The sequence below is a fragment of the Oncorhynchus kisutch genome, linkage group LG20 (genome assembly GCF_002021735.2).
Source record: "Oncorhynchus kisutch isolate 150728-3 linkage group LG20, Okis_V2, whole genome shotgun sequence".
In the NCBI taxonomy this organism is placed as follows: Eukaryota; Metazoa; Chordata; class Actinopteri; order Salmoniformes; family Salmonidae; genus Oncorhynchus; species Oncorhynchus kisutch.
In genome coordinates this window covers 45,460,439-45,478,651 of record NC_034193.2, presented here as the reverse complement: position 1 = coordinate 45,478,651, position 18,213 = coordinate 45,460,439, and the positions used below count along the sequence as shown (strand labels likewise).

The following is an 18,213-nucleotide window of genomic DNA, read 5'->3' as shown; positions in this document are numbered from 1 at the left end:
CTAAAGCTTATGTAATGTCATAATTCCTCATGGTTCTCCCTCCCAGAGTGTCATTGTGGAATCTAACAAGGTCCATTTGACAGGCCAGGTTGGGGTGAGGTGAGTTGGGGTGACCGTGTAGATGTGTATTGGAAGGAGAGGGGTCATTTTGTTAATGTATGGCACATTCCTAGTCCCGATGGAGCTCTCCTTATACCTAGCTGTTTACACTGAAGGTGATGTGGGGTACTTGTGAGACCAACGCTAAAGAGGGGAAAGTCAAACACTCTCCAGCTCACTGTCTTGGATGCCAGGGCAGGCGTGGTGTGTGTGTGAGTGTGTATGTGTGGTGTAATGTTATTACCTGAGTGTCGGGGTCTCAACCTCTTCTTAGATGTGAGAGGATGAGAGAGGGCGACTTTGTCAACTGCCCCTGGAGACTGCAGGTTAATGGTGTACCTGTGTTTATTTAAGAGGCTAGGTTAGGTCACCCTCAAATGTATTTTGAGTGTTTGCAATTGTTTCTGTCTTTCTATCTGTCTCTAGTCTCACCCTCCAGCAAATGTTTGCCTCACCTCTCTAGTAAGAAGTAACTTGCAAGGCACCATGACATGGCGGGAGGAGAGTGCACTGTAGGACCGTGTAGTCTGCCTATGTTTACAGTGGTTATGGAATAAGATGCATCTTCACCATGGAGACCAGCAGTGCCCTAAAGACAGCTGAGGAGTACAAACAGCTTTTAAAGAGGGGAGCAAATATGGTCTGGCATCTTCAGCTGTCACACAGTGACACACACACACAAAGTCATAAATCATTCAATCCAACAAACTATGTGTAAAACACATTTGACATTCTACTTCTTGACATAGTAATCCGATTCAAAATGTCCCAACCAACACATTTTACACCCAGGCTCTCTCAAATCCCTTCAATGATTACCAAATAGCCTGGATTATTATTCCCATGCTCCCCGTGGGGACAGAAACACAGTATATCATGTTTGTTTTGGCACCTTCATGGCCAGTCATTAAATGTTAGTGTCAGGTGTCTGAGCTGTATGTCTGTGATTTGGTTGGTTATGATGATGGTGATAAATGGAGGCTGATACAGGCTTACTGAAACAGGCCTCAACATGTTGGAGAATGTTATTCGTACTACTTTGGTGGGATTACGCCTCTATCTCCTCTCAGGCATAGGGTGGGTGTGAAAAGTAAAGACCATGTTGATATGTCTATGCAGATATCAAGGGGAATTCCTTTGAACGAAAAGTGCAATCTGTTTTTGAAGGATGCGATGGGGTCCTTACTTACTTAGCAACAGTGCTGCTGTGCAGACCCATTAACATGCCATAGTAGCAGGATCACCTCTGGACGTCAACGCAACAAAATGTGTGCACACAGCAGAACATAACCCCTCTCTCCAAGCCCTCCTTCTCTCAACCCTCTGTCCTAATGAAGCCATCACAGCTCTGTGATGTCATCAGGTTTCTGCTTCCCAGACACAGCGGGCCCACGGTAACCTTGGACACATCGGTTGCTGTCCCCACCACTCTCTCCGCCACCTCCGTTTCTGTTTCCCCCTTTCCCTTTTACCCTTTCTGGGGTAGCAACATAACATAACTGCACTGTCCTTTGATAGGCAGAGAGAGTGACTAGGATTAGTGAAAAGGGTTGTGTCCAAAATGGCACGCTATTCCCTATATAGTGCACTACTTTTGACCAGAACCCTTGTCAAAAGTAGTGCACTACATAGGGAATAGGATGCCATTTCAGATACAGCCACAGTCAACATGCCTATTCCCTCGGAGGGCCCCCTTCATAATGATTAAGCTCATTAGTGGTCCATCTCAGGTAGTAGGGAGGTAGGGGGCCTCACATCCTCTCCCATGTTTATATTTAGAACACTGGCGGTGTGATGCAGCAATTTTTTATGAAGGGTGGAGGAGCGTCTGGGATCGGGCTTTGTTACTCAGAGGGCGGAGGGAAGAACGGAGAGAGTGGATGGGGGGAGAAGAGAGAAGGAGAGAGGGAGAGCGAGAAATGGCCGGTGGGAATGGAAAGTAGCCACCTGGATGTCATGATGGTGTTGTTATTAGCTACGCCCGTCACTGTCTCAAGGAGAGCCAGGGTTGGGTAGATTACTTTCTAAATATCACAGTTACTAGTTAGTAATCCAAAATTGTAATCAGTAACGTAACTTTTGGATTGCCCAAACTCGGTAACGTAATCACCAGCAGCAAGAGCTCTTGCTGCTGGTGATTCTCGAATCCACCTCTACGCAGACGACACCATTCTGTATACTTCTGGCCCTTCTTTGGACACTGTGTTAACCAACCTCCCGACGAGCTTCAATGCCATACAACTCTCCTCCCGTGGCCTCCAACTGCTCTTAAACGCAAATAAAACTAAATGCATGCTATTCAACCGATCATTGCCCGCACCTGCCCGCCCAACCAACATCACTACTCTGGACGGCTCTGACTTAGATTACGTGGACAACTACAAATACCTAGGTGTCTGGCTAGGCTGTAAACTCTCCTTCCAGACTAACATTAAGCATCTCCAATCAAATTAAATCTAATCTCATGCTGCCAAACATACCCTCGTAAAACTGACTATCCTACCGATCCTTGACTTCGGCGATGTCATCTATAAAATAGCCTCCAACACTCTACAAACTGGATGTAGCCTATCACAGTGCCATCCGTTTTATCACCAAAGCCCCATATACTACCCACCACTGCGACATGTACGCTCTCGTTGGCTGGCCCTCGCTTCATACTCGTCGCTAAACCCACTGGCTACAGGTTATCTACAAGTCTCTGCTAGGTAAAGCCCCGCCCTATCTCAGCTCGCTGGTCACCATAGCAGCACCCACTCGTAGCACATGCTCCAGCAGGTATATCTCACTGGTCACCCCCAAAGCCAATTCCTCCTTTGGTCGCCTTTCCTTCCCGTTCTCTGCTGCCACTGACTGGAACGAACTGCCAAAATCACTGAAGCTGGAGATTCCCATCTCCCTCACTAGCTTTAAGAACCAGCTGTCAAAGCAGCTCACAGATCACTGCACCTGTTCATAGCCCATCTGTATACAGCCCATCTGTATACAGCCCATCTATCTACCTCATTCCCATACTGTATTTATTTATTTTGCTCCTTTTGCACCACAGTATCTCTACTTGCACATCCATCTTTTGCACATCTACCATTCCAGTGTTTAATTGCCATATTGTAATTACTTCGCCACCGTGGCCTATTTATTGCCTTAACTCCCTTATTTGACCTTATTTGCACTCACTGTATATAGACTTTGTTTTCTTTTTTTTATACTGTATTATTGACAGTATGTTTTGTTCATTCCATGTGTAACTCTGTTGTTGTATGTGTCAAACTGCTATGCTTTATCTTGGCCAGGTCGCAGTTGCAAATGAGAACTTGTTCTCAACTAGCCTACCTGGTTAAATAAAGGTTAAATAAAAAAATACAAAAAAAGAGGCATTAGAACAAGACAACAATTATCAATCAAATGCATTTGGTGTGTCATCGTAGACATAGTGGTCTCTGACTCTGGTCAGACTCGCTCAGGTGAAACAAACTTTAACTTTCCACATTTTCAATGCAAAATGTTATGTCATTGAGAAAACAGAAAGGTGTCATAATATATACTACATGACCAAAACTATGTGGACACCTGCTCACCTAACATCTCATTCCGAAATCATGGGCATTAATATGGAGTCGGGGCCCCCTGTTCTGCTGTAACAGCCTCCATTCTTCTGAGTAAGCTTTCCACTAGATGTTGGAACATTGCTGCGGGAACTTGCTTCCATTCAGCCTCAAGAGCATTAGTGAGGTTGGGCACTGATGTTGGGCGATTAGGTCTGGCTCGCAGTAGGCATTTCAATTCATCCCATAGGTGTTTGATGGGTTTAGGTCAGGGTTCTGTGCAGGCCAGTCAAGTTCTTCCACACCAATCTCGACAAACCATTTCTGTATGGACCTCGCTTTGAAACAGGAAAGGGCCTTCCCCAAACTGTTGCCGCAAAGTTGGAAGCACATAATCGTTTAGAATGTCATTGTATGCTGTAGAGTTAAGATTTCCCTTCACTGGAACTAAGGGGCCAAGAGAAAATTGAATAACAGCCCCAGACCATTAGTCCTCCTCCACCAAACTTTACACTTGGCACTATACATTCGGGCAGGTAGCGTTCTCCTGGCATCTGCCAAACCCAGATTCCTCCGTCGGACTGCCAGATGGAGAAGCTTTACTCATCACTCTAGAGAATGCATTTGCTCTGCTCCAGAGTCCAATGGTGGCAAGCTTTACACCACTCCAGTCGACACTTGGCATTGCGCATTGTGATCTTATGCTTGTGTGCGGCTGCCCGGCCATGGAAACCCATTTCATGAAGCTCCCTACGAACCGTTCTTGTGCTGACGTTGCTTCCAGAGGCAGTTTGGAACTCGGTAGTGAGTGTTGCAACCGAGGGCAGACAATTTTTACAAGCTACGAGCTTCAGCACTCAGAGGTCCCATTCTGTGAACTTGTGTGGCCTACCACTTCGCGGCTGAGCCGCTGTTGCTCCTAGACATTTCCACGTCACAATACAGCACTTACAGTTGACCGGGGCAGCTCTAGCATGGCAGATATTTGACGAACTGACTTGTTGGAAAGGTGGCATCCTATGACTGTTTCACTTTGAAAGTCACTGAGCTCTTCAGTAAAGGCCATTCTACTGCCAATGGTTGTGTGCTTGATTTTGTACACCTGTCAGCAACAGGCGTATCTGAAATAGTCAAATCTACTAATTTGAAGGTGTGTCCAAATACTTTTGGTGATGTAGTGTATATTTCCGCAAACATACTTTCTGAATTTAAAAGTAATCCAAGAAGTGTCTGTAATCTGATGACAATATTTTTTCTGGTAACGTAACTCAGTGGTGCTGCCTGGGGGGGGGGGTCGTTGTTTAGAAAAGTATATTTTTAAGGAACTCAGTCTGGCTTTCAACTTACTCCTGAAAGTTGTAATAGGTGCAATTTAGAAATTGGGCAGTGCATCATCAGTTTTCTTCTGTTCATATTAGTCTTTGCATACCTTAGAGAGCTATTTATAACTTGTCAGAAATGTCCAGTTCAACTAGCCCATGTCAGCTAATGTTTTTCTAGCTTGGTTTTTTAGCCCATAGATTTTGTGGTAATGGGGGGCCTGTGTGCAAAAGTTTAAGAACCCCTGACATTTTCTCTGTGATCAAATAACATGTAACTGATTACAGGTTATCAGTTACTCCCCGAGCCTAAGGGGAGCTGATTGAATACACTGTCGAAAGACGCTGTTTACTTACCACCAGACAACTTTTCCTAAAAATAAATACTCTGAACAGTAGTTTCTTTGAAACTCTCAGCTCATGTATTTTGTCGGAAGATTTAAAGGACTTTGCTGGAAACCTAACTGATATTTATTTTCTTGTCCGTATCTAATCTCTTCCTCCTGGTCTTTCCTCAGAGTATTTAGCCAACAGACTACATAGCCTACATCATTTTTTGACCGTGTTCGATATTCCCTGTTTGGTTGACCGGTCAGCCTGTAGGTTAATATCTTTGAGCTTCTACTGTAGTTTGTTGGAAAGTCTTTTTCTGTCTTTTGTAATGTCCTCATCTGATTTCCTCCTCCCTGTCTGTCCCCAGAGTATTGTGTCCAAGTACGGCTCTCAGTTCAGGGGGAACTCTCAGCACGATGCCCTGGAGTTCCTGCTCTGGCTCCTGGACCGCGTCCATGAGGATGCCAACCCCACCACCAACAACAACCACAGCAGCAGCAAGACCAAAGCCAACGGAAAGGTAGGAGCAGACCAAACACTGTCACAAAGTTTAGATGTGTTTATCTGTCGTCATGAGACCCAAAGACATTCAGGTATCATAGACATTGTCTTGTGTTGACATCTCAACATAAGAACACCTGTCACCAAACTGAAACATCTTGAAAAAGAATGATCACTATTGTGATCGATCGGTCCTGACTCATGACACATTATAGATATACTGTAGCCAACAACTTAGCTGAGGTAAGGTTTTTTGTTGATGGTAGTACTATGTTATCCAACTGTGGATGCAATCCGAAATGCAAAGAGCTCTCTGCATTCTACAGTAGCAGCGTCATCAGTCTCAGCTGTGTGAGAGCAGAGGTACAGTTCCAGAGACCGATAATAGCTCCTTATTCAGGTGGAAGAGTTGCAGAGGCTTGAGTCATCATATCACCTGTGTCCCACTCATGAGCACACACGTCTTGCCTTGCTCATCGACTAACTTACTTTAGAGCGGGACACGTACACACACACGTGCATAGTGTAGGGTGGGGCCGTTGGGACGAGAGATTGCTACTGCTAGGGCCACCGTTGTGCCACCTTTGCTAAATGAATATAGGAGAAACACTGGACTAATAAGCAAACTTGAGATTGAACTTGGTTAGCATGTATCAACATGTATTTTTTTGCATTCAATTGAGTCATATTGTAAGCCTTGGATTTGCTCACGACCTAACCAGGTTATTCCTAGTGAAGTAGAGCAAAACAGCTCTGAGGTTCCCGTGAGTGCATATTTCTCTTCTCAAGAGATACAATAGAGACTCAATATGAAGAGCTTGTCTCAATGACAACAAAGCGAATTCCTGGTCCTTTCATGTGTCCGACACCGGCCAAGATGACTATTAAATATCTTTATATATATATATGTGTGTATATATATATTAATATATATATATACATATACACACAGTGCATTCTGAAAGTATTCAGGCCCCTTGATTTTTTCCACATTTAAAAACAAATTGTCTCATCAATCTACACACAATACCCCATATTGACAAAGCAGAAACAGGTATTTAGACATTTTTGCATATTTATTAAAAATAGAACTGAAATACCTGTTTTACACAAGTATTCAGACCCTTTGCTATGAGACTTGAAATTGAGCTCAGGTGCATCCTGTTTTCATTGATCACCCTTGAGATGTTTCTACAACTTGATTTACCTGGGGTAAATTCAATTGATTTGACATAATTTGGAAAGGCACCTGTCTATATAAGGTCCCACAGTTGACAGTGCATGTCAGAGCAAGAACCAAGCCATGAGGGCGAAGGAATTGTGTTGAGGCACAGATCTGGGAAAGGGTACCAAAAAATGTCTGCAGCATTGAAGATCCCCAAGAACACAGTGGCCTCCATTATTCTTAAATGGAAGAAGAAGAACCCAATGGTCACTTTGCCAGAGCTCCAGAGTTCCTCTGTGGAGATGGGATAAACATCCAGAAGGACAACCATCTCTGCAGAACTCCACCAATCAGGTGTTTATGGTAGAGTGGCCAGACGGAAGCCACTCTTCAGTAAAAGGCACATGACAGCCCGATTGGATTTTGCCAAAAGGCACCTAAAGGACTCTCAGACCATGAGAAACAAGATTCTCTGGTCTGAATAAACCAAGATTGAACTCTTTGGCCTGAATGCCAAGCGTCACGTCTGGAGGAAACCTGGCACCACGGTGAATCATGGTGGTGGCAGCATCATGCCGTGGGGATTATTTTTAAGCGGCAGGGACTGAGAGATTAGTCAGAATCGAGGGAAACATGAATGGAGCAAAGTACAGAGAGATCCTTGATGAGCCTTCAGGACCTCAGACTGGGGCAAAGATTCACCTTCCAACAGTACAACAACCCTAAGCACAAAGCCAAGGCAAGGCAGGAGTGGCTTCGGGACAAGTCTCTAAATGTCCTTGAGTGGTCCAGCCAGAGCCCAGACTTGAACCCGATCGAACATCTCTGGAGAGACCTGAAAATAGCTGTGCAGTGACGCTCCCCATCCAACCTGACAGAGCTTGAGAGGATCTGCAGAGAAGAATGTGAGAAACTCACCACATACAGGTGTGCCAAGGTTGTAGCGTCATACCCAAAATGACTCTGTAATTGCTGCCAAAGGTGCTTCAACAAAGTACTGAGTAAAGGGTCATAATTCTTATGTAAATGTGTTATTTCAGTTTTTATATTTAATACATTTGCAAAATTGTCTAAAAAACTGTTTTTGCTTTGTCATTATGGGCTATTGTGTGTAGCTTGAAGAAGAAACATTTTTTAAATCAATTTGGAATAAGGCTGTCGCGTAACAACATTTTGAAAAAGTCAAGGGGTCTGAATACTTTCCGAAGGCACTGTATATGTGTGTGTACATACAGTGGGGAGAACAAGTATTTGATACACTGCCGATTTTGCAGGTTTTCCTACTCACAAAGCATGTAGAGGTCTGTAATATTTTATCATAGGTACACTTCAACTGTGAGAGACGGAATCTAAAACAAAAATCCAGAAAATCACATTGTATGATTTATAAGTAACTCATTTGCATTTTATTGCATGACATAAGTATTTGATACATCAGAAAAGCAGAACTTAATATTTGGTACAGAAACCTTTGTTTGCAATTACAGAGATCATACGTTTCCTGTAGTTCTTGACCAGGTTTGCACACAATGCAGCAGGGATTTTGGCCCACTCCTCCATACAGACCTTCTCCAGATCCTTCGTGATCTAATTTCTCCAAAGAAACAACTACTAAAGGACACCAATAAGAAGACGAGACTTGCTTGGGTCAAGAAACATGAGCAATGGACATTAGACCAGTCGAAATCTGTCCTTTGGTCTGATGAGTGCAAATTTGAGATTTTTGGTTCCAACCACTGTGTCTTTGTGAGACTAGTAGGTGAACGGATGATCTCCGCATGTGTGATTCCCACCGTGAAGCATGGAGGAGGAGGTGTGATGGTTTGGGGGTGCTTTGCTGGTAACACTGTCTGTGATTTATTTAGAATTCAAGGCATACTTAACCAGCATGACTACACAGCATTCTGCAGTGATATACGCCATCCCATCTGATTTGCGCTTAGTGGGACATTTTTTTCCCAACAAGACAATGACCCAACACCCCTCCAAGTTGTGTAAGGGCTATTTGACCATGAAGGAGAGTGATGGAGTGCTGCATCAGATGACCTGGCCTCCACAATCACCCGACCTCAACCCAATTGAGATGGTTTGGGATGAGTTGGACTGCAGAGTGAAGGAAAAGCAGCCATAAGTGCTCAGCATATGTGGGAACTCCTTCAAGGTGAAGCTGGTTGAGAGAATGCCAAGATTGTGCAAAGCTGTAAAGGGTAAATCAAGGTAAAGGGTGGCTCTTTTGAAGAATCTAAAATATTTTATTTTTTTAACACTTTTTTGGTTACTACATGATTCCATATGTGTTATTTCATAGTTTTGATGTCTTCACTATCATTCTACAATGTAGAAAATAGTAAATATAAAGAAAAATCCTTTAAGTGGTAGGTGTGTCCAACTGTTAGACTGGTATTGTGTATATATATGTATTACAATAAACAAACATAGTCAAAAACAATAGACAACATAACTGACTATTAACTTTCTTGATGAGAGGCAGGTCATCAGCTTAATGAGCAGGCCAGCTCGTTAGAAGAGTCGACCAATAGCACAGGCCGCAGGCTAAGGAATGAAGGCCCCACCGTGAAGGCCCCTCCTCAGCTCCTCTTGCATTGCCCGAAGAGAATAGTACAAAAGCACTGTACTTGTCATATTCACCCAGCCAGGTCACGGAAATCAATTAAGGCATTTGAGGAAAAAGAGACATGGAATGTGTGATATGAGGCCGCTTTAGAATCCCATTGCCTTGACGACCCTGGTCCCTTTCTCAGTGGGAATGATGAGTCTAGCCACTGCGGCGTCTGAGTGTTGTGTCACTCATGGCTGTATTACTATTTACCCACCGGGGCCTCTGAAACGGGCCATTGTGTGTTTGTGTGTAGCAGGAGAGGTTGTTGAATTGGCAGCCTGCTGTGTGATGCCCACCCTCATTCTCTCTCTTTCCATCCCTCTCCTCTCTCCTCTGGCTGCTGCTGCAGAGGGGAAGGGACCAGAGGAGGGTGTACCACACTGGCAGAGAAAGCACGGCATACTATGACTTATAATGTGATCTCTAATAAATTTAATTTAAATACACATTGCCTCTTTAGGGTGTGCGATGGTTACAATGATGCCTCGCTTCATTGCTTTTCATATCCATATCCTCTTTGGCTTTTGCTCATCTCCGTCCGCTATTATTAGCCAATGAAGTCCTTATTCTCATTGACTGCCATCGCGACGCCTCCTTCTAGCTAATGCCTTTCTCTGCGGCTTCGCTATAGAGGAGGCTCTTTATGCCACGTCAACAGCTCAGGGCTCTGGTTGTCATTAGCCGCCGCTGAATCAGGGCTCCATAAAGCCGCTTTGCCGCCGACGCCTCGGCCCGAGAAAGAAGAAGCTATTTCAGAGAACGCTGTGTGTGTGTGTGATCCATTTCCAATTATTTTTTGTAATTTAATTAATTCTCTGTTTGTTTATAACTCCATCTTTCTCACCTCCCTCGTCTCCTCTGCTCTCCTCTCCGCCTCCGTCCTACTCTCTCTCTCTCCATTGGCTGGTGTTAGAGCACTGATTGTGTGCATCGCGGCGTAGAGCGTACACACAGGTAGCAAATGGACAGAACAGATTGATAGAGGGATGGGTGTATGGATTGATGGGCTGAGAGTGAGAGAGAGCAGGGCAGGGTGACACCTCCGTCGTCAGAGCCTGTGAAACGGGCGTTTCAAGTGAGAGCAAAGAAGACCCAGATCAATCTGCCGACCTGACAGAAACCCGAGGAGACACATTCTGACCCTGCCTGCCTCTTTTATTGAGTGAATGGTACCTTTCTTATACAGTGAGCTCCAAAAGTATTGGGACAGTGACACATATTTTGTTCTGGCTCTGTACTCCCAGCACTTTGGATTTTAAATGATACAATGGCTATGAGGTTAAAGTGGAGACTATCCGCTTTCATTTGAGGGGGTTTTTCCATCCATATTGGGTGAACCGTTTAGAAATGACAGTACTACTTTAATACACATATAAGTGAATTTGTCGCTATACTTTTGGTCCCCTAAAATGGAGGGACTATGTACAAAAAAGTGCTGTAATTTCTAAACGATTCACCCAATATAGATGGAAATACCCTCAAATTAAAGCTGACAATCTGCACTTTAACCTCCTCGTCATTGTATCATTTCAAAGTGCTGGAGTACAGAGCAAAAATGTCGCTTTTGTAGCTCACTGTATCTCCTCCTCTACAGTACATTTCCTTACAACTCTATAACTGCTTAGTTTCAACATCCTTACACATCCACTTTCTACTCCAATTCTTCTCCAACCTTACACCCCACTTTTACTGTCACCTTTGCAAAACTAAAGACAAATCACACCGGCCTGCAAGGCCCATAGAACAGAGCAGAAACCAAACCTCAAAGCTAATGCACCTGCAGTCCTCCATTTTAAGATCACTCCTCTGTTATTGGTGTATGGGTTCAGGTAGGGCTGGGCGATATGGCAAATAAATTAGCACGATATCTATATATTTTTTTATTCGATAATGATAATTATCACGATATTAATCAAATAATGTTTAAAAGGTGCATATCTGCTTCAGTCACAAGGATGCCTAATGCCTGAACAAACCACTAGGCAGGTAGCCAGTATCCAGCAGGTAGCCTTACTGGCCCAACGTACCAGCAGGTAGCCGAGTGGTTAGAGCTTTGGGCCAGTAACCAGCAGGTAGCCTAGTGGTTAGAGCGTTGGGCCAGTAACCAGCAGGTAGCCTAGTGGTTAGAGCGTTGAGCCAGTAACCAGCAGGTAGTCTAGTGGTTAGAGCGTTGAGCCAGTAACCAGCAGGTAGCCTAGTGCTTAGAGCGTTGGGCCAGTAACAAGCAGGTAGCCTAGTGGTTAGAGCATTGGGCCAGTAACCAGCAGGTAGCCTAGTGGTTAGAGCGTTGAGCCAGTAACCAGCAGGTAGCCTAGTGGTTAGAGCATTGGGCCAGTAACAAGCAGGTAGCCTAGTGTTTAGAGCTTTGGGCCAGTAACCAGTAGGTAGCCTAGAGGTTAGAGCGTTGGGCCAGTAACCAGCAGGTAGCCTAGTGGTTAGAGCGTTGGGCCAGTAACCAGCAGGTAGCCTAGTGGTTAGAGCGTTGGGCCAGTAACCAGCAGGTAGCCTAGTGGTTAGAGCGTTGGGCCAGTAACCAGCAGGTAGCCTAGTGGTTAGAACGTTGGGCCAGTAACCAGCAGGTAGCCTAGTGGTTCGATCGTTCTGCCAGTAACCAGCAGGTAGCCTAGTGTTTAGAGCTTTGAGCCAGTAACCAAAAGGTTGCTAGGTTGAATCCCCAAGCTGAGTAAAAATCTGTCGTTCTACCCCTGAACAAGGCAGTTAACACACTGTTCCCCGATAGGCCGTCATTGTAAATAAGAAGTTGTTCTTAACTGACTTGCCTAGTTAAATACAGGTTACATTAATATAATACAATTATGTGAGCTACCCATAAAATTATACTTTAAGGAAAATTGTTCCATGTTTGCGGCCAGGGAACACGTACCTGGGGTCAATTAAATTGATAAGCCTCTTGAAACCTTCCTTTTCGACTGTGCTAATTGGCAGCATGTCCTTAGCAATGCAATGCATAATAGCATTTGTGATGTCTTTGTCTTTTCGATGTTTGCTTGTTGGGCATAAACACTATCAGTGTTGACTGCTTCGTGCAAACATCCCTAGATTGGCTGGTGCTTGAGGGGCGTTTATCAATACCGTTGCGCAAACTCAAACTTCCTACATGTTCCAAAGAGTGATTTTGCTTCAGATGTTGAAAAAGGTTTGTCGTAGTACCAGACTTCGTAGCCACCTGTCTACGGCACAATTTGCACCGAACATTGCTCTGCTCTTTGTCAGACTTCAAAAAGCCAAACCACTTCCAAATTACTGAAACAGTTTAACCCTTTTTATCAATCATTTCTTCATTGGAAGTTGCTCCTTCTCCATGGCTACCACTGCCACTGTTTTTGCCTACATGACTCATTTCTCATTGGTTAATAGTGGTGACTCCATCACTCGAGGTGCTAAGTGGTTTTTAGTGGGCGTTTACCTCTCCACGTGCATATTTTCACTTCTCCGCACGTTTCTGCTGCGTCACAGAGGTGAAATGGACTGCTGGACCTAATTATTCTATATCGACATTATCGAAAATGAATCTAAACGTTTTTATATCGTTATTGAGGGAAGTAATTACCTCGATAATTATTGATATTGATTTATCGCCCAGCGCTAGGTTCAGTAGCAGGGACCTACTTTATCTGTATTGGTTCAGTAACCGGGACCTACTATAACCTGTGGTCCAGCATACCTACCACCAGCCATGTGACCAGCTGAGCCGGCTCACTTTCCTCAGCCAGTGGAAGGTTACATAAGGAAGTCAGTCAACAGAGGCAGCTCAGTAAACGGATGTTTGCTGAAGGAAGCCAAGTCTCCTTGAACCAGAATCGTAGTAGACGGGGATTAAAGGGCCAGTGTAAAATAACGTGTGTCGCCTTCGTCCAACCCCTCAGGCTTGACAACAGTATTTCTCATCATGTGAAAGTATCAGGCCTATCGAAACCGGTTTGCACAATATTTCTCTGGTGTCGGAATGAAAATAAATCAGACAAACTCACTTCGTTTGTATCATCAAAGTGCGGCACAAACGTGGCATAAATTTCCCTCTGCGTTTAGAATAGTTACATCTGGACATCTTGGCCTCCCATCCAGTGAGTGGGCATGCCTGCCTGAGTGAGTGGTTTAAAAGCGGATCTTTCTCTCTCTCTCCCCCTCCCCCCCTATGGACAGTAGTGGTAAACGATGCCAAGCACCCCAACACCGCTCCTAACTCACAGAGGCACGATCTATGTATTATTTCATTTTAAATGTCGATAATAGATGGCTTCTCGCTCTGCGCCCGGAGAGAGTTGACAGAGTGAGTGGATGGAGGGAAAGAAAGAAAATAAAAAACAGCCCTGGATAGATGGAAGTAAACTGCTTAGACTTGGAAATTTGGTCTCTGGACGTTGTGGCATCCGGCGAGGCGGCGATAGAACATATTATTGACAGACGGATTTCCATTTGACATTTACGGATGGGAGGGTTAAGAGGCCCTGTTCTCCAGAGAAATGTGTTTGTTTATTATACAGATCAGACGTCGATGACAGGTAGACAGGTAGGGGTTGATGGATGCTGTATCGGATGTCTCCTGTCAGTTTTGCCCATTGGGATGTTAAAGCTCTGATACTCCTCATTCAGTTATGCCATCAGACTTGACACTGGCAGTCCGTCATATAGAGAGAATGTATCTACCATTGGACATCTCTGTGATCCATCTACTGCTCTGGAGGTAAATGAAGTCAGCTTTACTCTCTTGTCTGTTTGCACATTAGTATTATATATTGATTAGACATTGGGGTTCACAGGTCGCTTATCTTTCCTTTGCTTCCTCTCTCACTCGCTCCCTTTTTCTCCCATGCTCACAGTCTCCACTCTGCTTCTCCCTCTCTCTCTTTCTCTCTGCTTCTCTCTCTCTCTCCTCTGACTCATCTCTCCACATGTCTGTCTGGCCGAGCTGTCTAAGCTGTTGCCAGACGTCAGCTACAGCTACAGCTGCCCTGCCCAGCGCAGCCAGAGTGTTAAGATCAGGGCGGAGGGGTTGACGGGGCAGACGGCCACAGACTCTCTCTCCTTCTGCTCCGGCGATCCCGCTCAACCTCACAGGTTACTTCAAATGACACCTCTCCCGCCAGCCCCGCCGAAGCCCAGCCACAATCCCATTAGAACACCAGTGACATTTCTCAGATGCTTCAAATTCCACACGGCATAGAGAGAGAGAGTGGGGGAGAGAGGGAGGGAGAAAAGGAGATGGGGCGAGACGTTTGTTGGTGGATTTGCCCCTGTCTGTTTGACTGCATGATGGGCTTCCTTTTCCTCGTCTATTTTGTGTGAAATTGAGCAGCTGGAGAGGAAGGAAATTGAAGCAAAACTCAGTAACATCAATATCACCACTAATACCCCTTTTTTGGCTACACTACTGTATAAAGAAGAACACAGTGGAGAGGGGCATTGTAGTAGTATTGTAGTAGTGGCAGTGTGGTGTATATTTTTATCACTGAAAACATGTGGCCCCGAATGAAGGAAATCTGGGACCGAGGGGGAACTAATCCCACCACTACGCTACACTGCACTGCACTACACTGCACTACACTGCACTACACTGCACTACACTACACTACACTACACTACACTGCACTACACAGCACTACACTACACTACACTACACACACACACACACACACACACACACACACACACACACACACACACACACACACACACACACACACACACACTCATATACACACACACACACACACACACACACACACACACACACACACACACACACACACACACACACACACACACACACACACACACACACACTACCTCACCTTATAATAGGATTTACAACACCAACAAAAAAAAACGCTTAAAAAATCTCTGCCTTATCAAATATTTCTCGACGTGCCTCCTTTTTTTTTCAACGTTGGATTCTTCATCCATTATTCACCCTGAGCCGTTTCCGTGTCTTTTTAAAGCCTCCTTCCTCCTAACGTGGCTCCATCTACTATTCACCTATTGAAAGATAAATGATTGAGCAGGGCCAATTTGCATCCCCTCTCCCATCCCTCCTTCCCTGACTCATTTCAAAATGCTTCTAAGGGATAAAAGAAAGAAAAGGTTTCAGGTGGGCTTTTGGAGTGGAATGGTATCGAGAGAGACAAATAGAAAGTTGTTGACACCAGCAGCTCTCAGCTTCAGGGATTCACCTAACTGAGCAGATAGCTGCTTTGTGTTCTTTTGTCAAACCTGCTGAATCGAGCCGTCTAGGTATCAACGCCCCTCTGTCTAGGTTTGTCTGATCAGTTAGCACTTCTGAAAGAGCTCTAACCTTTTTGGAGACTGAGGTGTTATTTGTCTTCCACTTGGCCTTACTTTGCAAAAGATGATGCCCTGTAAACCTCTCCTCCGGTTTGCCTGCTTTTCTTCCGTCAGTAATTCATTGATGGCCAAAGATGGAGATAGATACTAAGAGAGTGGTACTGAGTGGTTTGGCTAGAACCATCACTGTGGATCAGGTGCCCTAATCAGTCACCAGCAGGCCGTTATCCTGCTTGCCTGGTTCGCTAAGATGAAAGCTAGTCCAGCAGCCAGTCCAGATCAGGACAAACAACTGTCTCGCACCACACTGAAGCTTTCCAGGGATTTGAGCTGATCCCTGATCCCTGCTGGCCCTCCTTCCCCCCAGACAGGAAGTGTGGTAGTAGACTAACAGGTATGGTTACAGCACAGTGCACACCAGAGGGACAGAGTCACATGGGGAGACAGAGGAAGGAGTGAAAAGTTGAAGCGCTGTTGGACATCATCTGTGAGGTCATAATGGGGTCAGAGAAGGAGTCTATCGTCGTGCTCGTGCCACAGAGTGATGAAGATAAAGGAGGAGGAAGAGTGTGTGTGTGTGCATGCGTCTGCTTGCTGCCCAAGCCAATTACCGCTCCCACAGGGGCATCAGAGAGCCACAGTCACAACATGGTGCATAGTCAGGACTCAGCGTCCCCTTCAGGAGTCAACCCAGAGTCTATTATCATCCCAATGTGCCATGGCTTTTCCACAGAGCCTCCAGAGAGAGCACTCTAGCTCAGGGACCCTACCCAGGGACCCCCTATCTAACTGTGGACATCCAGACTCGTTGTGGGGTAGCTAGGCCTCTCAGAGTATTTCCTGTGCCTGAAGCCCCACAGGGGGCTAATGAAATGGAATCTCCCTGGGGGTCAGGAGAGAAGCTCAAAGTCGGAGGAAGAGCGCCGGCCGCCGCTCCATTAATGGCAGGAACATTATCCCCGGGATCGATCTGCTGAGAGGGCAGAAGGTAACATCCGGACTGGCTGGCCTTCTCTAGCGCCTCTACTATCGCATGTGGGGGGGGCAGGATGTGTGTGTGTGCGTGTGCATGCATGTAGGTGAGACTGAGTGCTGTGTGTGGTGGAGCGCTAACAGTGCGGGCTGAAGGGGTCTAGGACACACACAGTGGGCTTTCTAAGGGCACTCAGCCTCAGTTCCTCTCACACACAAACACAGACGGAGTACATATGGCTTCCAAACACACTCATATTTATACATACTACTTCTCTCTCTCTCACTCTCTCTGTCTTTTTTCCATTTCCTTTCTACTATGTCTCTATCCTCCAGGGAGGTAAGTAATGTGACTGTCCCACTTCTCCACTTTCACAGACCACCCATCTTCTATACACACGCACACACACATGCACACACACGCGCACACACACACAGACACACGCACACACACATGCACACACACACACACACACACAGACACACGCACGCACGCACACACACACACACATGCACACACACACAGACACACGCACACACACACACACACACACACACACACACACACACACACACACACACACACACACACACACACACACACACACACACACACACACACACACACACACACACACACACACAGAGGTAGGGTGCCTCAGAGTTGCCACACAGAGACGGCTGACTGCCATGGGTTGCCATTTTAAAGGCCTTTAATGGATCACACACACCTGCCTGAAATATTGAATACTTTTCTTTGCTAACATTTGATTAAATCCATGAATATTTCAAAAGACGCCCAGACCCCCTAAATAGTTCAGGAATAGTTAAAATATTCAGCGGCATCAACACATTTTTTTCTCCTTTGAGAGAGAAAAAGGACGCTCATTACTAAGTTGAGGGCGAGCCTGGTGTGTATAGCATTTTTGTTGGTGGAAGGTTGAGTTGTGTTAGTGCTGAGGAATTGAGATCTCTTTCTCTCTGGGTGTAAAATCAGAGCTGGGCTCAGCCAGGGAGAGAAGCACCACTCAAGCCTTTGATGAACACCAACACATGGTTTGAATGTTAAAGAGCTATACACTATCATTTCATTCTCCTCCTAATTTATGAAATTCAAAAATAAATCTCCTTATGTGCCTGGCGGATTTCTCCATGACTACTTTATTAGAGTTAAAAGGCAAATGCGCACACACACACACACACACACACACACACACACACACACACACACACACACACACACACACACACACACACACACACACACACACACACACGAGTAACACCTGTGTAAAAGCATACTGATTATTTTGATTTGAAGCATAATTTGAGTAAAGCTGGATGGATTTGTAAGCA

At 45.2% G+C, this 18,213-nt stretch overlaps 1 protein-coding gene across 2 annotated transcripts in view; it reads left to right on the top strand.

Moving 5' to 3' along the window:
- Positions 1-18,213, top strand: part of LOC109865958 (ubiquitin carboxyl-terminal hydrolase 43) — a 120,620-nt gene that overhangs the window by 12,894 nt on the left and 89,513 nt on the right. For both annotated transcript variants that reach the window (XM_020454473.2, XM_031799461.1), the window contains exon 2: positions 5,664-5,816. In XM_020454473.2, coding sequence (XP_020310062.2) covers positions 5,664-5,816 — 153 coding nt within the window. The remainder of the gene's footprint in view (positions 1-5,663; positions 5,817-18,213) is intronic.